The sequence below is a fragment of the Rutilus rutilus genome (assembly GCF_951802725.1).
Source record: "Rutilus rutilus genome assembly, chromosome: 23".
Taxonomy (NCBI): Eukaryota; Metazoa; Chordata; class Actinopteri; order Cypriniformes; family Leuciscidae; genus Rutilus; species Rutilus rutilus.
In genome coordinates, this window is record NC_140233.1 from 19,602,450 (window position 1) to 19,624,485 (window position 22,036).

The 22,036-nt window shown below is 39.3% G+C and overlaps 1 protein-coding gene across 1 annotated transcript in view; it reads right to left on the minus strand.

Moving 5' to 3' along the window:
• The window catches only part of ces2b (carboxylesterase 2b), a 67,123-nt gene that overhangs the window by 18,030 nt on the left and 27,057 nt on the right, over nucleotides 1-22,036 (minus strand). The window contains exons 28-33 of the mRNA XM_084397039.1: nucleotides 13,794-13,927; nucleotides 6,088-6,241; nucleotides 3,248-3,352; nucleotides 3,051-3,149; nucleotides 2,796-2,942; nucleotides 2,594-2,671 (exon numbers count right to left, since the gene is read on the minus strand). Of these exons, the coding sequence (XP_084253165.1) occupies nucleotides 2,594-2,671; nucleotides 2,796-2,942; nucleotides 3,051-3,149; nucleotides 3,248-3,352; nucleotides 6,088-6,241; nucleotides 13,794-13,927 (717 nt within the window). The remainder of the gene's footprint in view (nucleotides 1-2,593; nucleotides 2,672-2,795; nucleotides 2,943-3,050; nucleotides 3,150-3,247; nucleotides 3,353-6,087; nucleotides 6,242-13,793; nucleotides 13,928-22,036) is intronic.

A 22,036-nucleotide genomic window follows, 5' to 3' on the forward strand; every position in this document is an offset into this window, starting at 1 on the left:
AACATACAGAAATTGAATAATCAAACACTGCGCAGTCTTCACTGCATACATTATAAATTCAATATAGATTGATCCTTATTAAAACTACGAAAGTTATTCAGTCAAGAGGAGTGAGTCATTTTCTCTTTGATTTACATCAATGACACAGACAGCAGCAGGTTTATTAGGCTGCTGACACTTTAAGACCAGACGCATATGAGGCGGATCTGACACACATCCTATTTTCTCACAGCAAGGATATTCGACAAAACAGAAATTTTGACATAATTTGTGTTTTTTTTTAAGTTTTTTTTTTAATCAAGCTCAAAGAGAACTCAATGTGGCACTGAAGTGCTGTCTGTTTCGGCATTATGTGTGCACATTTCAGGTTTTTGTTCACAGAGAGCTGCATCTTTTATAATTATCATTATTATTATTATTTATTTATTATTAATGACTACATTTTATTATTGACCTAACTTATTAACTTCAAATCTCAGGGGATACTTCAAGTAAATATATTAGGACAAAGAGGTGCAGTCAACAAAAAAGTTGGGGAATGTTTCCATCAGTAGTTGATTAGATATGCAATGTTCAGAAAACACTTACAAGTGAAATGATTTATGTAAATCCAGTGATCAAATGCTGTGTGGGTCTCAGTTTTCAGTGGTAGGCTCATGACTAGTGGCTGGTCTGTGTGTGTAATTCCACAAACCTGGAAGACCTTCTGAACATAAGCAGTAAGCTTTTTTATAAAGGAAAATTTAAAAGAAAAAAAAGTAGTGGGGAGAATCAATGAATTACGAATAATTTACTGCCACTGTGAGAATAACATGTAATCATGTAATCAATAAAAAAGTAACTGTAGTCTCATTACGAGTGTTTTAAAGGTGCTCTAAGCGATGTTGGGTGAAGTCACTTCTTGTTGACGTTCAAAGTATTGTCAAACAAAACAGAGGCTAGCTCGACCCTCCCTCCTCCTCATCCCATCCCCTCCCCCTCCCTCCCATGCTTCCTGAAACAGTCATGAACCATTTAGAAAAAAAACCTTGTCCCTATAACACTGTTGTGTTAGGACAGATTCAAGTGCCTTTAGCGCTGTTTAGCCTCTTGATGTACTGTAGTGTTGATACGTGATGAGTAGTGCGTCATCTTTTCTTCAGTTCATGTTATCAACTCTTAATTTAGTCCTAATTTGTAAGTCGCTTTGGACAAAAGCATCTGCTAAATGACTAAATGCAAATGTAACTCTATAAGCCATGTAAACGGTAGTGGAAAAAGCAATGTAAAATATATTTGTTGTTATCGCACTAAAGTTCAGTTTATTGACATATTTTGTGTTTTAAACTGCTAAAGACCTAAATGCAGAGTAATATAGAGAGTTAAAAAGTTTTGTTTTTCCTTTTAAATGTGATTAATGCATGGTGGCTAATGCAAAGCTATGTGTGATAATATAGGCAGCACGAGCTTGCTGTTGAATTGCATGTGCATTGAAATGTACTTTGCTAGTTTAAAACTTAAAGGTGGGATCAGTAGTTTTTGAAATATGCTGTTTGGATGTTAGTCGGTTCAACACCAACAACAAACGTGTAGCCAATCAGCATTAGGGGGCGTATGACGGTGGAGGAGAAAGAACGAGCAAGAGGGAGATTTGAACTGAAGAAAAACTGCAGAAATAAAGATGAGGCATAATACAAAAGAGAAAAGCTCAGAAGAAATCACTGAAAAATGAAGGGTTATGTCTGGGAAAGAGGACCCGTGTTAATATTAGAAAAGCTTTCCAGCGCTGGAGAGAGCTAATGCAGGAAGGCCTGAAAACAGACGTGGAGGTTGCTTTGATTCCCTCCACACATGAGTAACACTGGGTTTGAGTGTCATTGTGTGTCTGGAGCTGCTGTGCTGTAAACAACCAACTCTTGTTTGTAATTACTATTGTGTAGTGTACGTACATTTTTTGTGTTTCCTTGTCATTCGTTCATCATCTGTGCTTTATTTTTCGTGAAGCGTTATTCTGTTGCGCTTCTGTATAAAAAGGCATCCACTTTCGGATTACGTGCATAACAGAGGCCAGTTAGTGAAAGTCGTGCTGACGACTGCTAGTGAATGCGGTGTTTAGTGTCATTGTTAGTGCACTCGACTCGCATGCAGGGGGATCAGGGATCGAGACCGAGTTCATGTTATCAATTCTATAGATGTAGTGCTATGGAATAAACGGTCTGTGTCTGTGTCCCTGCTCTTTACCACCACCCACGAACATACACAACACAACGCAGAGTAGCAGCGGCGGTGCTAGAGACCAGTAAGCGCGCAGAGAGAAAGAGGGTTACATCTTTGGTGCCGTGACACGGATGGGAGTGAGATTTAGGGGGGTGGAGTGTAACGGAGGCCAGCTAGTAGTCGCTGTGCGAGTAAACTTCACTCCTCTGATCCCAATAGGCTCTCTAGCAAAAGATGCTAGAGGCTGCAGTGTTTAGCCTCCTGAGGTCCGCGCAGAGCGGGGTGAGTAGGACCCGGGTGAAGGGGTTACATAAACATGTAATCAGTTACTCCCCAGCACTGTATATATATAAATATATATTATGTACAACTGAAGATATAAGTAATATACTCTTACATCTTGATTCAACATCTTCAAAAATGGTACAATCTGCTCTAAGTCCATCCCATCCGTCCATCCTGGAGGTGAAAAGAACTATGGAAAAACAGTTGTTAAATATTAACGTAAAATTCTGACTGAAATTCTAATTTAGAAAATAAAAATAAAAATCTCATGTTTGTGTTTTTACACATTTAAAAGTGAAAAGGTCTGTCTTTACATTAGGCAGTATATATCCACACTCATCATTAGTGATTCCGGTGATCAGAGGCACTTTAGTAAACTGGTGGGATTGAAGAAGATCTGCTGCAGGTTTTGGAAGGAACTGGCCATCTACTGTCACTCCAAAACGAAGCATTGGATGCTCCTGTTTCAAAAGACAACACACCGTTTAGTGCATAGATGGACTGTTTGCATAAATTGATGAGTGTTCACAGAGATTCAATAAGAAAGACTAGTATTTGGACAGACAGACCTTAGCAATTGTCAAGATGTCTTCTTCTGTCAGCTGCATCACACAGTCAACAATCGTCTTTGTGCTGGAAATATCACAGCCAGATACACTTCCTACAGCCTAGAGAGAAACAAGTGATATTTACATTAAATTTATTTCATTTTTACTACAGAAAGTGCTAAATGAATTTGTTTAGAAATTGAACAGGTGTAACTGACCTGAGCTAATGCAAGAGGGTTGGGACTCATTATAGCATCCATTGCTGCTGTACCGCTCTCTGCGATAGCATGATGAAAGAGGTTTGCAGATAATGGTGAAAGAACCTATGAAAAAATGTAAATGGGTCAGTGACACTTTCACATTTTGCCTTTTTTTTGGTTTCGTTTTCATATTGGACTTTTAGTTTGCTTCTCCTTTTTCGTATGTTTCCACTCATCATTAGTTACCATGGTTTTTGATTAGTTCTCACATCTTTTTGATATTGAGTTTGCAATCTTGTGTGTATTATACCCTCCGTTTCAGTTATTCATTGTCCGGTGTTGTTTGAATTTAAGTACACACTGTTACTTTGAAACTCTCTTTTGTGTTGTTTAAGTAAAGTTACTCTTCGAACGGATACCTTTCTCTTTGTCATCCTTTATGGACCAGATTTTGACAGAACACCAGACCAATTGGTGGAAAGGAAAGGACTATGGATCAAGCAGCAAAGTTTATCGCCCTTGCCCGAAAATGAGTACCAAAAGTGGGTAGAAACTATTCTACTCACTTTTGTCAGCTCGCCCAAACTGCTCTCAGTTTGATGATGTGACTCTAAAATCACTTTACTGGATTGGAGCTAATTATTATTCCCCATTGGGCCTACCAGATATGACCAGAGGAACCTGGAGAAAAGCCATCCTCAGGTCTCTCAGACAGAGAACACGTCCTCCGGGTGCCAGAGCCGGTCTTCTACCACTGATCCCAGGCAGTCCCAAGTCTGTTTCACCCCCCAGCTCAAAGTATGCATCGCCGCTGATGATGCGCTCACCTATCCTCCCTCTCCTGCCTCCTCTGCCGAAGCCAGTCAGTCCTTTGGCTCCGCCTCCGCTGGCTCCCTCTAGTCTCTCGTATCCTCCTCAGTTGACTCTACCCTGCAATTTAGATCCGCTTAGGGATTTCCGGTCACCATCTCTGCTGAGGCAAGTGGATTCCCTGGCTGCGCCTCATGCCGCTGAGCCCTTTACTCCACCTTGGCCCGTAGACCAGTCGGCTGCACCTTGGCTCCTCGCTAGGGATGCACCAATATATTCGCCAATAAATCTAAATCCAATTTTTTATTTAATTTTTGAAAGTCTCACCCTTAAAATCAGATAATGTGATAAATCAGATATACAATATATACACAAAATAAACATAATATTACAACTTACTTATTGAAGGAAATAATCCATTATTTATCAGCTTTAAGATATCAAACAAATTTTCTTATCAGACCGATAATGATAATATTAAAAATGAACATATATCAGCCGATACCGATATAGTGGCCAATATATCATGCATCCCTACTCCTCACCCCCTCGGCTCCCTATTCCCTTCGGATCCAGCTTGGTCAGATGTCGCTCTGCCTGCGCCACGAACTTCTGGGGTCATAAGCTGCGCTTCATCCGGCTCCACTTTGGTCCTTGGTCGCACCAGCTCTGCCTCAGTCCACCGGCACCCTGGCTCCACCTCGGTGTGGTTCCGCCCTAGCCTCTTGAACCTAAGGTGTCGCCTGGTCTCACCATCTCCGTGGCTGCGCCTGGGCCTCCAGTTCTCCGGGGTCCACCATTGGCTGTTGGACCGCTAACTCCACCCAGGGTCCTCCCACCATAGATTCCATCATGGGGATTTTCAGTCTCATCTGCCCTGCTGTGGTAGTTTTCTGCTCCTCCATGAGGGTCGTCAGTCCTGCTGCAGTGGTCTTCTGCTCTGCCATGGAAGTCCTCTGCTCCTCAACTCTCCTGAACTTTTATTTTGTAATTTTTTTAATGAAATATTTTTCATTTACGGCGCCAGGAGTCACTTTCGGAGGGGGGAGTACCGTCACATTTTGCCTTTGTTTCGGTTTCATTTTGCCTTTGACTTTAAGTTTGTTTCCCTTCGTTCCTATGTTCCCTCTCATAAGTTACCATGACTTTGACAGACATGATGCTAATTTTTTTGTATGAAAAATGCTTGAATTTTTTTTTCATTTTAGAATTAGATTACTTTATGCCCTGATATAATAAAAAGAAAAAAGCATTATTAAATGAATGGAAAAAAAAAACTTTTGAAGTTTTTGACACAATCTTTTATTATTATTTCTGTGAAGCAGTGAGAAGATCAGCTTTCAAGCTCTACTCGTGCTCCTCCTGCCAGCAAGCTCAAGTCTACTTCAACTGCCAGTCACTGAGCTGGGGAGGGTCTAGCTCAACTCAAAAGACACCATTAATGCCAAAATTTCAAAAACCTGATTAGTTGAATTCTAAAGGATGTCCGGGAGACGTGTGTGTCACATTTTTTATTGGTCCGCCTGGAAACAAATGGTGTGACGCCAAAACCTTGTGGAAGAATAAAGCAGTTGTGTTTACAACTGTGACAACGAGCACTTACCAGGATCAACTAAACGCTGGATTTTCAAAAGTATGAATGTTGTTTTGCGGCACCATTGTTGCAGTAAACTTGCACAACGTTTTTGAATTAATCATTTATTAGATGCACACTGGTCTGTTAATGTAGGGACATCGACATTATATTGTCACGCCCCTAAACATGACGCAGAACGAAACAAACTCTGATTGGTTGCGTTAATTGTCAGTCAAACATCCTCTTGGGCGGCCCTTGGCCAAGAAAAGCTGCAATAGAGTCCAGACCTTCTGCCGTCAGTCTGAAGGTCTGGCTACGCGAGACTACATTCTGCCTAACACCCCCAGCTAAGCTGGAGGGAGGGCATCCTATAAAAGTTAAAGTTTGAGTGTAATTAAATTCAAACTTAAAATGATATCTTCAAAGAAGCCAATATTACAGATTTTTTTATTTTTTTATTATAAATCCTTACATGTAAAGACACACTGACTCCTCCAGCAGACTCTCCACAGATGGTCACTAATTCAGGGTCACCCCCAAAGCTGTGGATGTTGTCTTGGACCCATTGAAGTGCAGCTACCTGGTCCAGAAGACCATAGTTTCCTGGTGCATGTTCATCTCCTGTGCTAAAGGGCAGAATATCGTCATACAACTCCATCAGAGACCTTAGACATCAATTCCACTGAATCAATTACACTAATCAGAGATTCTAAAGCATCACAAGCATGAACTAATAGGACGTTATGGCCATTCAAACAGTCTCGTGAATGCATAATATGGCCTTGTGAATGCAAACCAAACCTAAACCTTAATAATGCTCGATATGTCATCTTTTAGTGTTACTCCAAAACCTGGACAGGTAAAATGAGAAAAAAGTGCAGCAATACGGCAAGGCTCATTACTGTGACCAAATGGTTGCATTTTTTGACCTTTTTTTCCTGCTGGTGCAACAAAATTTTGTTAGAGGTCGCATTGCTGGCCAACTGATAAGAGCCTCCATTTCTGTTGAGAAACATCAAACGGCAAATAAAAGGAAAGTGAAACGAAACAGTGCTACTCATTTGAGCTACACTACGCGGACTGTTTATCCGCTTGGGCCAATAATAGACAATGTTCAGGCGAGCTCAGAACAGGTACTTGCGGGCCGATCTCGATCACGCAACACCGTTGTTACACAGCGCTGGGAGATCCAGTGAGAAAGTGTTTGAATTCACAGCAGAATAACAAAGCTGCAAGATATAGTGTGAAGCATTCAAATTCAGTGCAGAATTCTGTTAAAAACCATATCCAATCAAACAGTGCTGACGTGTAAACCAAGAGAAACATTGTGTCATGAAAAAGTTATAGAAGGCTTTTCAATCCACAAATCACCAACATTCACCATGGATTTAATGTAGTAACGCTAACTGTACCAACTGTACCGGTATTGTGGCAGAAATAGTCCAAAAAAAAGGAAGAGGTAGCTGGGAGTGCGGAAGCGGGGCGTCGCTAACTGCCAGCGCACACCCAATATGGCCCAGAGGCTGAAGAAACTGCTCTTTTATTGAGAAAGTGGGTCCTCTGGGGGAAGGAGTGGTGCATTCACCACCTCCCGGGTTCCGAGCAGCTCCCTCCACCTCTGGGCCACCCATCTCAGGGTCGCTTAGATGGATACTTTGAGGGTTTAGCATCACCTTCCTGCGGGGGGCTCGACTGGGCGGACAGGATGACTCCGGTCGCGCTGGAGCTGGTGTACTGGAGCTGGCCGAGGGCCTGCGCCGTGACTTCTGTCACCCGGAGGGCGAGGTCAGTCGCTGTGCACAGTTCCTGCATCAACCCCGGCTCAGAACTACCCTTTTGCAGCTCTTTGAGAGCTTTTGTCTGATGAACCTATGGCAGCACTTTGTGGCAACAGAGCGGCTTCGGGCAGTAAAAGGTGCCTTCCACGACTACTGAACCTCCACATGCACTTCTGGAAAAAAAGGCACTGGGGCGGAACGTGTCTGTGAACCGCACACCACACCCAGGAACCAATCATTCAACCACGAGCGCTCGTGGCAAGGTGGAGGGTTCCACTCGAGCCCGATGCCCGTGGCGGCCCGGGCAAGTATGGCCGTCAACTCTGAATCCGATTTAGTGTGAGCGACCACCCCAGAGCTCAGCTTCATCATCCTCTCCAGAGGTCAATAGCCCACTCTCCGATGCAGCGATTGAAATCTGGTCCTCATCCGGAGTGCCAAATGAGAGACAAGGTGCCCCACGAGAGGGATTTTCAATATAGTCGCTGAGTGGACGCAAGATGGCACCAGTCATGGTTATTATACAGCGTTGTTATTGACAATAGTCATTATCAGAAAATATAAAAAAATATCAAATATCAAACCTCGGAATGTTTCCAGCTGTATTAATGCTGCAGTCCGCAGTTTTTCCTCTTTGTCGCCATCTCTGTTCAAAATCTGCAATTGCAGTTATTCGCGGAATTATCAACTTTACGTGCGTTGTGCCTTGGCATGGCACAGCGCGGATGAATCCAATGTTTTGAGGAGAATGTGCGGCTGTCAATCACCGCACTGGTGGTGTGGATACTGTCATTCAGAATCACAGATTCTACTTTTTGGAAGTATGACAATGACAAACATAAGAATTTTCACCGGAAAATGTAACCTGAACAAGTGTAGCCAAGTCAATAGGGGGCACTGCAAAGGGTATCTGTAGAGGGTGTAATTTCCCTTTAAATATTCCAAGTCAATAGAGGAGACACTAGATGCGCTTAGTGGGGCTAAGTTGTTTAGTACATTGGATCTGGCAAGTGGTTATAATCAGGTTTCTGTAGCCCCTCAGGATAAGGAAAAGACAACGTTTTGAACCCCCTTTGGGCTATTTGAGTTCAACCGTATGCCCTTTGGGTTGTGCAATGCGCCGAGCACCTTCCAACAGCTCATGGAGCGTATTTTTGGCGATCAGAGCCTCCATGCTCTTTTGTTATATCTGGATGATATTGTAATTTTCTCCAGTACTTTCGACCAACATCTTGAGCGGTTGGAGATGGTATTGAGTCGGCTTCAAACCCAGCATTTGAAAGTAAAACTAAAGAAGTGCCATTTAATCCAAACAGAGGTTGGATATCTGGGTCATGTGATATCGGCAGCTGGGGTGTCAACTGACCCAGACAAGATCCGGGCTGTTGCTGAATGGAGCAGACCTAACTCTGTTAGAGAGCTGCGGTCATTTCTTGGGTTTGCATCGTATTATCGTCGGTTTGTGGAAGGATTTGCTGGATTAGCGCCCCCCCTGCATAAATTAGTTGGTGCTCTACAGGGTACCCGGAAGCGGACCGCATCCACTAAGCAGGGTTCCTTTGCACAATACTGGAATGACACATGTGAACGGTAATTTAGTGACTTAAAGGAACGACTCATCCAAGCTCCTGTGTTAGGGTATGCTGATTTCACTCTTCCTTTTATCCTAGAGACAGATGCAAGTCATTTAGGTTTGGGCGCGGTGTTGTCACAAGACCGGGGGGGCTACGGAGACACATCGCTTTTGCTAGTCGTGGGCTTCGGCCAAGTGAGAGGAACATGACTAACTATAGTGCAATTAAGCTGGAGCTCCTGGCCCTTAAATGGGCAATGACAGAAAAGTTTTGAGAATATCTCCTCGGTAGTAAGGTGACTGTCTACACTGATAATAATCCTTTGCGTTACATTGAGTCTGCAAAATTGGGGGCAGTTGAACAGCGCTGGGTTTCCCAGCTTGCTTTATTTAACTATGAGATCAAATATCAACCCGGCACTGCAAATCACAATGCAGATGCGCTTTCCAGGCTGCCGCTGCCCTCTGCTGATCAATCTGAAATTGCATTGCCAGGTATCACTGTCCCCAAGTCAATTCTAATGCAGGAGAAACCACCTGGATTGAGCCCCCAGGTGGTGGAATCATCAACAGTGGATGCTGTTCCTGGCCAGAGTAAGGCTGATCTGAGAGCATTGCAGGCTGCAGATCCATGTATTAAGATCTTTTTACAATTTTGGGTGCAGGGGCAGCGCCCAATAGTTGCTGAGTTGAAGAATATGCCAAGGGATGTCCAACAGTTGGTAAAACAGTGGCCCAGGGTGCGAGAAGTAGATGGGGTTCTGTATAGAACAGTTCAGGTGCCTCCTTTAAGAGAGTTGGTGTGGCAATTGTTACTGCCTAAGGGGCTCCAAGTAGAGGTGCTTACTAGCCTCCATGATAATCATGGTCATCAAGGGATAGAGCGCACCTTTAAGAGAGTTGGTGTGGCAATTGTTACTGCCTAAGGGGCTCCAAGTAGAGGTGCTTACTAGCCTCCATGATAATCATGGTCATCAAGGAATAGAGCGCACTACTGATCTTATACGTCAAAGGTGTTATTGGCCTAATATGTGGCAAGATGTAAAGAAATGGTGCACTGAGTGTGAACGTTGCACTGTTGCCAAGGCCTCACAACCCAAGGTGAGAACATATTTGGGAAGCTTGTTAGCTAGTAGACCTCTAGAAATCATTGCAATTGATTTTACAGTCTTGGACAGAGCTAGTAATGGGCAGGAAAATGTCCTTGTTGTAACAGACGTTTTTTCCAAATTTACTCAAGCTTACCCCACACCTGATCAAAGGGCGAGTACTGTAGCTAAGATCTTGACTGAGAAATGGTCTTATGTGTATGGGGTGCCAAAGAGGATTCACTCCGACCAAAGGCGTAGTTTTGAGGGGGAATTGTTGAGGCGCTTGTGTGATCTGTATGGTGTTACTAAAAGTAGAACAACCCCATACCATCCTGAGGGTAATGGCCAATGCGAAAGATTTAATCGGACATTGCATGATTTGCTTCGTACCTTGCCATCTGAACAGAAACGAAAGTGGCCGCAATTGCTGTCCCAGCTCCTCTTTGCATATAATACAACTGTGCACCAATCGACTCAACACTATCCTTATGAGCTGATGTTTGGTAGGAAGCCTAAATTGCCTGTAGACCATCTGCTTGGCCATAGTGAAGAACCTGAAGAAGTGCGTACCCCCTCAAATTGGGTTGCTCAGCATCAAGAGTATTTGTCTTCTGTTTACACTAGTGCCCGTAGGCACTTGGAGACTGCAGCTGAGCGCCGTAGGGCTGCCTTCCCTTAGTCCATATCCATACTGCCTCCTGGCACTTTAGTATACTGTAGAAATCACTTTCATGGCCGCCACAAGATCCAGGATGTTTGGAGTTCTATCGTGTTTGAAATCGTAACTTGCACTGATGAAGTGGGGACTTTGTATAAAATAAGACCACAGGGAAAAGTTGGCCCTATTAAGGTCATGCATTGGTCAGAGCTTAAGTTGGTTCCCCATGGCACAGATAGGCCTTTTCAACCCACTAGGAGTGTTTCATCTTCCTCTTTTAGTCTCGGTAATGAAGCGAGTCCTGAGGAACAAGAAGTGGAAAGTCAGCCACAAGTAGCTGTGGTCCATACTAGAGTGGGTGCCCAAGTTGATTCTAGCCCTCAGTTATTAGACCATTGTGTTAGTTTGGCAAGACCAACAAGAGACCGTTGCCCCAGTAGAAGTATAAGAGAACCCACGGGAGTGCAGTTTCATGCAATCACACAAGAGCAGGAGTCGGATCTAGTAATTGATGTAGATATTCCTGTAGAGTGCCCTGTAGACCAGTTAGTCGTTCAGCCAGAAGAGACTAGTCCCTCCATTAGACGTTCCACTCATAGGACAGCAGGCCAACACCTTTAATGCTCATTTATGATGTTTTGTGATCATCTTGATGTGTTTTTTTAGTGACGATGATGTTGATTCAAATGGGCCAGGTGTGTGTAATCAAGTTGTTGTCTCTTTATGTAGTTGGTTTGTTTTAGACGTGTGGTCTAAATGCCCTAATGCTGTCAAGGTTTGACTGGATGAGTGGTGGACACTGAGTTACCATTGCAGCACATTGCATGTGAGTGTTTGCACGTTGTCAAATCGGGTTGTTTTATTGTAGGAAATGATCAGTGAAATACCCTTTTGTATGTATTAAAACAAATGACTCTTTTGTAGAGAAGTTGCTTTACAGGCCCTCACGTTGGCTGATCAGGATGAGCGATGGATACTAAAGACTTGTTGTACTTCCTGTGGCTTTTGAAATCAGCCAAAAGGCAACTAAGGTATTTATTTTTATTGATGTAATGCTGGAATAGCTAGCATATTTTAACTTTGTTGATTTGTATTAAATATATGGACAGTGGTTTCTAATTGGAACTAATGTTATGATGTGGTGCTAGTTTTCAATGTTATGTTTAGATATAATAATTACAGTTGTTTTAATGAGAATGTGTATTTTTGCTTTATTTACTATTGTCTTTTCTTTGTAGAGTTTGATTCGTCCTGTGTAACTGATCACTGTTTTCCCTGCCTTTATTTTGTTTTTGTTTTTCAAATAGTTTACGGTTTTGTGATTTATCATTATTTCTTTGTTTGTTTGTTGGCCCAGACATAATCGGTTGTATATATATTTTTTTTCATAAGGTTTATTTTGTGAATTAAAGCTAGGTCATTATCTACATATTCCAATATTGTAACTAAGGGGGGAAGATATTCACTTTGGTGTGTATTTGTGCATTAAGTGTGCTGTGTAGGAAATTAGATTTTTTTATTTTTTTATTGGTTGTGTGCATTTTCTTTTTGAAGTGTTGTTTTCCTCCATAGTTACTCGTATTGCCATCCTGTACTAAGTAAGTTTTGCCAGCTTTTGAGTGGAATCAAATGAGACCAGAATTCATGTATTTAATAAAAACTATGCTTTGATTTGATAGTCATTTTTGCCTTAAGTTTATTCATTTAATTGGATAGCCGAGCGGGAAACCCCGTAGTGATTTGGGATCTCCTACCCAACCAAACTTGGAGTGGCGTAGTCAAGAGCAGTTACAAGCACCCCTATTGCCCCATCACATAAGTAACATCCACTTCTGACCAACTAAGGGGAAAAAGCATTGCAGTAAATCGCGCCGATTAAATCTAACGATCGCTTATCATATCACGTCAAACGTGCAAATTATACTTTGTTGAAGTTTGTTCTCAATATTTATCCTTGTTTTCGCATGGGCCGGTTGCAGTCTCTTTTTTTCCGAAGTCCGAAGTCTTTCGCGTTTTACAACGTGTGAATCTCCAGTTGTCACTGATTGTCGTTTGAACCTTTCTGGATCCGCCATCAAGTTGATAAGTTTAATTATATCAAGTGCTGCGAGAGAAAAGGCTATAAATCTCCACCTCCAACATCCTCACACTCATAGCCTACTAGCCGAGACACCTTCTTTATGTGTACAGATGTGACATAATGACGCAAAGACATGCTCGAATTTCCCGCGGAAATCCACCAGTACCACTGGAATTAAAAACATTATTACAAGCTTACCATTTTGAATCGAGCTAAGGCAAGCAGAGAGTTTTGAACACTGGCTGGTTATGTACTTGCTCAAAAAATTATTTTGTATCATTTTTAACCAAAAAAAGCTACGGACTGCAGCTTTAAGTTAAATATGCACTTTAAGTAATAAATGGATCTTTCTATCTCTCTCTCTCTCGTAGACACATTAAGAGAGAGAAAAGCTGCATATACAACAAAAAGACTGATAAAAGTAAAACGTAGTGCTAGGTTTAAAGTTTTTTTTTTTTTTTTTCATATTTTAACAGGCTGGCAATTCAAAGAAACCATGCAGCTACACTACAGTGTAATAGATAAGCCTAGCTGTTAATGTGACTAATCTTTGTGAATGCGATGTCTAATAAAATGTGATGTTGTCATTCTGTCTTTAATGTTTTCTACACATTCTGACATGGTAATAAATCAAAATGTGAGAAAATATGGCCCATATTTCATGGGACATGAGTTTATGCGGGCATATGTAATCAAATTCTATGATAAGTGTCCGATCTACCACATCACGTATAAAATATATAGGCCTATGTGAAACCTTATAAAACCATTCAAATAAAACTCAAATCTCCTCCAAAGAGGAGAGTAGAACATGAGATCTGAATAGCAAGAAGATCAGGGGCAAAAGGGGGCACAGGTGTGAGATGATGAGCGAGGGCACAAACGCTGATTGAGATAGTGGACAACTGTGCAAGAGCAGAGGAATCAAACTTGAGTCCTGACAGTTACTAGCATGTTTTAGATTTAAAAGAAACTATTTGGGATTTTGTTTGATTTACCTGAAGAATCCAAGTAGACCAAGCCTGTATTGAATCAGGACCACAACTACATCTTGATAGGCAGCCAAAACATGTCCGTCAACTATAGATGCAGAGGCCATCGACAAACCTCCACCATGGATCACAACCATAACCTTTTGCATTAAAACATTAAAAAACAATATTAAAATGCATAAACATATATGCATGACAAAGCAACATGCTCAACCAAATCATTCACACTTACAGGCAACTTGTCATTTGCTCCAGGTTTAGAAGGTGTGTAGACGTTGAGATAAAGACAGTCCTCTGCTGAATCAGGAACCTCTATATTCATAGATATATTGGCTATAAATTCTTCAAGTATCTGCTTATCCTGCAGACACCTGGGACAGACACAGAGTAACACAAGTCTCACCACTTGATCTCCAGTGTAAAATCTGGGACCTGAAGCAAATGCATTGATCTACAGGTGGATTAGCTTTGATTTATTCTCACATGAGCGGCTGTTTTGTAGCATCTCTCACTCCGACCCATTTCTCAGCAGGTTGGGGTGGAGCGAGTCTCAATGAACCCACGGGTGGCTTGACAAACGGAATGCCCAGGTAAGAATGAACAACTGTGTCCTTTCCCTTTGCTCTCATGTGTGATCCTTTCAGGGCCCCATATTTGGTTTGCAGGACAGGTCCTGTGTAATTAATAAAAAAAAGAGAGAGAAAATAAAGTAATTTTTTTTAAAATTACTTTAAAGAAATCAATTGGCTTAATTGCCTAAATAATCCCTCTTCACTTTGGAATATTATCCATAATTATATTTTCTCTAAAGTTGGATTTATGAATTTATTCATTAATATGAATGAGTTGGCCTGAATTTCCTCATACTTTGTAATAATGTTACAAAGATTCCAGTCAAACCTTCTAATTTCTATAAACAGGTGTTCTTCGCATGTTCCCTAATATACAAACACAACTTTTCTCCGCACAGATATTACTTATGGAAAAATAAGGATATTCTCTACAAGAATAAATCACTTTTCTTTGACAACTGGTTGAAAAATTACCTTTTTTTAGTTGAACAGCTTTTTAACTCACAGGGCAGACTTTATAACCATTTCGATTTTTTTTTACAGAAATATAAAATTCCTATAACTGCTAATGAATATGCTATTGTTTTCAATGCTATTCCCTCTGGAGTATCTTTTCTGTTGCAAGGTTCTACATTTCCATGGCCATGTACTTACTCTTTGAACCTAACTGACACAAATATATGCTTTTCTGTAGAGCAACAAAAAAATATATAGGCTAATTATAAAATAAGAGCTCCATACTATGGAATTACTTGTGTGCCAATAATAATGAATGTACCTTTGCAAGACACTAATGAAAATATAAATTGAAACTAAATAAAATATCTTTGAAACTGAAAAATAATAAATCGCAGGCAAATTTTTTACTTCGTTTTTTAATACACTGCATGTTACTAACTGTTTTCTCATCTTTCTTTCGCTGATCTGAACTTACAAATGCGCTTCCAGAGTTTTCATTTATGCTTCTGAAGTTTTCGTTCGCCGTTCTGGCACATAGCTTTCGTGGAGGGGGGCTAGCAGCAGTGTGTTCTCATTGGCTACTGAGTTTTTGATTGACAGCTTCTTGACCTGGAAGTGAAGACGTCAGTGTTGTGTTTACATGTGTGCATGTGAACGACTGTAAGCGCAATTGTCTATTTCATTTTAGTAATATTAAGTTATGTTTGTTTTTGAATTTTATCTGTATTTACCTGCTGCAATACTTTGTCGACAGAAGCTTTTAGGAGCACAAGAGATCTATTCAGTCTATTCAGGTGTAATAGTACATTCAAGTACTGTATATAATACTGAAAATATTGTATAATGTCTAATGTTTTCGGAGAATATTTGTTCATTCCTGATGATTCTTCTGCATGTTAGGTTGTGCGGTTAAAATTGAAAGAGAATACTAGTATATACTGTACGTATGTGATATATTCAAGAAAGTTTTACTTCAACCAGGTAATCAAGGTTGGCAACCATGGCCATCACACTACTCATTGTTTGCATATGCATTTACACCATCAAAATGAATGATCACTAAAATAAGAGGAATTTAAACAATATGAAAATTACAATTGTTGCTTGCTGTCAGATATTACAGACCTCAAAGGGCATTTCATTACATATTTCACACAAAGAATGTTCTTGTTGCCATTTTTTTTTTATCATGCTGATAATTGTATTTAGTTATTTTATTTAGTTAATATCATCTTCTAACATTTAAAATTGTAAATATATTTTAACAATCATCAACAGTTTAAATTGTGACTTATAAACAAAAGTAATTTGATACTCTTCCAGAGAGAGATAATGACAATTCCTTATGTAATATTGGAATAATATTGTAGAGAATTTCCCATGGGATAAAGTATGGTCTTTGTCTGCTTTGTCTGCCCCCTCCTGGTGAGGTCGACTAACAGCTATGGAGATTATCAATCGGCAATCTACTGATATTCCTGCCGTTCTCGGATGTCAAATGTTGAATTTTCTGTCGAATTTGAACCACTGAATTTGTGGAAGCGAATTTGTAAAGCGAAATAAAATAGACCGAAAATTGCCTGTCGAATATTATAGGTTGTATTTTTAAACATAATGAATATTTTGGAAGTGAAATCTGAAAGGTGAATATGGATTATTGAATTTTTAATAACGAAAATGTGTGTGAAATGTTTTGAATTGAAATATTCACAGCTTAAACATACAACCATGTTGAATTCCAGCCCATAATGCAAGCCCTAAAAAATACAATGCATTAAATAAGCAATGCATATTTTTTCAATTAGTGCAATTCAACAAGCTTTTTTGTTTCAAAAACATTTGTCATTATTTTACTTCCATAAACGTTGAAGTGAATTGCTGTTTTTGTCATTCTTCTGAGGAAGATGTTATTCACTTGTTTTGGCAATTTACCCAAACAGAGTCATTTTGGTCAGATTTGTTAAATGTTTATCTATTTTTTAAAGACTTTTCTTTCTGTTTTAAAGGTGTTTTCTTTTGATTGTTTGACTACTCAAAAGAGAACACCAAACACCTAAAAGCTCACACCAAACTATTACATAATTGTAATGTTCTTATTAATAGCTGTTAAACTCCTTACCTCTTTTTTGTTAAATAGTCAATTACAAGGGATTCTGATGATCATCTGATGATAACAAATCTGCCAATTTGCCGATGACACCACACTTTTTTTACAATTTTTTTTTTTTACCTTGATCACATCAAAGTTTTCTCTAAAGCTTCTGGACTATCTTTGAATTTTGACAAATGTGAACTGCTTCCTTTAAAGCAACACCAAAGAACTTTTCCACTTCGGTCCCCCTACAGGTTGGAAGCGGAATTGTCCATTACCGCTGTTGTAAATAATTTAGCCTACCTCAGCCTACTGTTGTACGCACGCTTGCTGTTCACGCAGCACCGGCTTTGGAATGAATGAAGGTAGAGTATGTTGCATGATTTTATGAAAGTATGATATATTGCGACATCAGAAACGAAGACAAACTAAAAAATGACTATTGTAACGCTTGCCGTAAAGCAAGTCAAATTTGTAGTTTCTTATGTCTCATTCGAACTACAGAAACACTACCCGATCTGGCAAACTTGCATAGTGCGGTTATAGCAGATATAGGGGCGCAAAGCGAATGCAGAAGTGCCTTTCGCCCTGTTACGACTTGATGAACCACTGAAACAATTTTGGAAACATTATTTTAAGGTAAAAAATAATCTTTAGCGTTGCTTTAAAGTCTTGTTCTGCCCCTCCCTGCACAATATTCCTGTTAAGTCTCAAGTGAATTATTTGGGCATAGTCATTTCATTTGCAAAGATGACAATGCAAGGGAAAAACTAAACTTTGATCCGGTAATTGCTAAGGCTTAGAAAGAGTTGAATTCCTGGCTCTAAAGAGACTTAAGCCGCCGGAACAATTTGTCCCAGGAACTTTTTTCCCCCAGACCTGTTGCTGTCTGCGTTTCCACCGCGGTCTAAAGTACCGTGGTCCGTGACGATTAGGCAAATTAGTCTGGTGATGTAGGACTGCGCACTACTTTACAGATCCTGATGGATTTCATCCTCTGAATTTAAGCTTAATAAAGCCGAACCTCGTCGTCGGTCTATCTGTCGTGTTTTTTAAACTCCATTGTTGTATGAATAGCAAACAACTCTTACTGCACGCAACAGAACAGATTTTAAAAAATGGTGGGTGAAATAAAATGCTGCGTGGAGTCTACCAATCAGCATGTTCAGCGCCCAAGTCCCAACCCTGAATGTTCCTGAACTTTGAAAAAGTAGCCTACTACCTCGCAAGCAGGGACTTTCGGAGGGGGAAATATTTAAATGCAGGCATTTAATTTACAAACACAATTTTAATCTCCAGTTATTTTATTTGGAATAACCAAGATTAGTTTTTCCAGATTGATTTAATAATGATATTATTTTGGTTCCTCACCTTGTAAACACAAATGGTCATTTGTTTTCTTATTCTGAATTCCTAACTAAATACTGTATTCTTGTCACCCCACACAATACCCCATTACCGTTTAGTAAACTAATGGAACATGCGTTCTATTGGCGTTGTCTGTGCGCATGCATGTCCGATTACTTTGACGTTAAACCCGTGAAAGCACGATTGCTTCAACGCTTGTGTAAATGCCGTTATCTTACCTTGACAGCGTACTGTTGTGCAAGTAAACGCACTCATTATGACACATTAACCTGACTTACCATCCTCTGCTTTCACAGTGTTTTGAATAGTCAGTGCGATCAGCATGCAGAGTGAAAGCACGACAGACTCCCTCATCGCCATGCCGTGAACGGTCCAGTCCTGCTGCAGAATGAGCGTTCACAACACAAGCACCGTTACACAACTGCGTGATCTGGCCACACTTTGAACTTTGCAATGGGAACTGTGGTTGCCAGATTTTATTTAAAAACCACGATTTTAAACTGAAGCGATAAACTTAAAATTAAATATAATGTTTTGATCTTCAGCTCTTTGAGGATCACTATTTTCAGGAGTATTTGGGTTTCATGGACGTGAATTTATGTTATTCATAAATGTGAAACAGTTTGTTTGTTTTTAGAAAAATCAAATACACAAATTTGTGTTGCTAATTATTTGTAGCCTATTATTTTGTATTGTAGTTAATACGGTACTGCATTGTAACAAACAAGAAAAAGAAAAAAAAATCATATAGCCTATCTACTCCAGTTGTTGTCAACCAGGGGACCCAGGGCCCACTATAGGCAAACTCCAATGTGGCCTCAAGATGATTTAAAACAACTTTAATCTTAACAGACATAAGAGAATTGGACATTGTGCAACTATATGCATTTGTCTCCAGATATGTGACATATAGAAAGATCAGAGCAAAGGCTGTAGAGCAGATGATGTCAGAGCTGCCACATGACAGAATAATACCAGATCAACCTCCCTTCACCAATGTGGGGGTAGACTTTGGTACATGTAGAAGTAATGAGAAAAGATATGGTGTATTGTTTACCTGTCTGACAACAAGAGCTGTGGCATATTGAAGTTGCACATACACTGGACACAAACTCATGTTTAAATGCCATCCGGTGCTTTGTGAGCAGGAGAGGTCAGGTGTCAATCATGAGAAGTAACAATGGTATTCATTTCATAGGTGCTGAGATTGAACTGCCCAAAGCCATTTAACAATGGAACCAATCAAACATGTAAATTATTCTCATGTAAAAGGGAATACAGTGGATATTACTCTCAGTGAAAAATCCTGAGATCTGTGCTTAAAGAACAAACATTCACTGATGAGAGCTTGCATATGCCTGTGTGAAGTAGAAGCATTCATAAACAACAGACCACTTAGTTACAACAGATGATCCCACAGATCTTGAACCCTTGACACCTAATCACCTGTTATTAATAAAAAGGCAACCAGCCTTACCTCCTGGACTTTTCAAAAAAATATGCACGTCGCAAATGGAAGCAAATTCAGTATCCTTCTGAGTCTGACCTGTTCTGGAAGCGATGGGCGCATGAATATTTACCTTTGCTTCAGGAACGTCAAAAATGGACTCAAAAATCTTTCTGTTGGAGATGTCATCCTGATAATAGACGCCTCTTCCCCAAGAAATTCATGGGTCTTTGGAAGAATCATGAAAGTGTTCAGGTAAGATGCGTATTGGTTAAAAATAAGACCTGTTGATAAGTGGTAAGTCTGTGAAATAGACTGTTCACTAACTCACTTTGCTTATACACTCTGCTTATTACACACACAGGGACGTGCAGCAGCACACAAACTAGCCAAAAAATAAAAGGATTACAATGTAAAAGATTATTAATGTGTACATGGGTGATTCTCCAACTAGGAGCACTTTTGGCACTGTGAGCTTATGGAAAATTCACTCTCTTAAAACAATCTTCCTAGCTTCATTAATTTGTCTTCTAACACCATATAACAGTGGGCAGTTTTAGAGTTCCATGGGATATTATTATTTTTAACAGTTTTTCTGAAGAGCGCTTTCAAAGATGTCATTTCCACCACTTTTCAATTTATGTATTTTATTACAATATAATATTGTAAAACTGATTATATAAGATTATGTATCAGTCAACATTACAACATCAGTGGCTACCTAATCATGTAACAAAATAAATCTTAATACTTCATGAACTTTTTTATTCAAAGTTGCTAAATGCCTCGAGTTGGGATTTTTGCCTACAGCATTTCATTTTTGCTCAGGTCTATGTTTATTATAAGTCACTCACACATATATTGTAAGTAATGAACTATTAATACTTGATTTAAAATACATTTAGATCCACATCATTGGTTATTCTTATTTTGTTTCTTAAAAACTGTAGTGGTGGAAATGACGGTTTATGCTGGAAAGATTGTTTCTGTTTATTTTTACTTAAATTGCCAGTCCAAAATATTTTTAACCATGTATTTTATTATTTAACATATATGAGTTAAACAGGATACCTAATACTTTTAAAAATAATGATTACAAATGATATGAAAATGATATGAACCTGCTCAAAACATTCATATAAATATAGATAAATAACTCACAAATAAATCAAAGTCAAAAAAGCCATTTTTTTTATTTGTAATAGTTTGCATGCTTATGACCATACAACATGTTTATATGATACAGTTTGTATATATTACCCCAAATTTCCAAATAATTCCCTTTAATTTCCATAATTTCCATTAAGTTTCCAACTTGGAATATTTACAACAACTAATTAATAACAAACACAACAAAAATTAATATATGATACAGTTTGTATAAATTACCACAAATTTCCAGTGAATTCCCTTTAATGCATTAAGTTTCCAACTTGAAATATTTACAGAATTCTTCGCATAGAAAGTTTCTGGAAATTTACCGGAAATTTGCATCCCTAGTTCTGACCCCATTTTTTATCATTAAGTGTCTTGATTGACAAATTGGATACGAATGCCATTCCATGTTGACTTCAATTCCAAGTTTTCTTCCAATTTTAATGACAATTTAACAAAGCACTGTGCCTAAAACGGCAATTTATACATTTGTGCTGTTGCAACTATATTGATTTTATTTGAAATATTATGTAATTTAAGCTGCTTATGTTGACTGCTAACTATTTGAATCACATTTCAAAGCATTTGTGGGAACATGCTAATTTATATGTCAAAATTTACCCTATTCACTTCAATTTCTCAATTCCCAATGGATAAAATCAAGTTCAAGGTTTTCCTTGTTCAATGTCCTGATTCACTGATTCACAAATGGGTTGCGAATGCTGTTTCATGTTGACTTCAATTTTAAAACTGTAATTTATACATTTGTGCTGTTCTTTAATTTCCATATTTTTAAGTTCGTAATTATATTGAAAGTAAAAACATGTCAATAATTATGATAATTTTATGTGTATCAAAACAGCTTCATTGGCGAGTTAAGCAGATGTTAATCTGGTAATATGGAAAAAAATGACTTATTTGGCAATATTGTCAATAGTTGGATTATTGTTGTCTATTTAAATTTGCCAAAGTCTCGAAGCGCAAATAGTTTTAGACTAGACTAGTTTGCACCTCGTTGCATTCAAATTCAGGGAGGTTTGCAGCTTTAGCCTTCGTTTGTTCTCAATAAAATAGAGGAAAATCTTAAATGTTGTCCTGCTTTTATTTTTAAGTGCCAAAAAGATTAGTTAAAGTTACTCAAATTCAAACTTTAGCA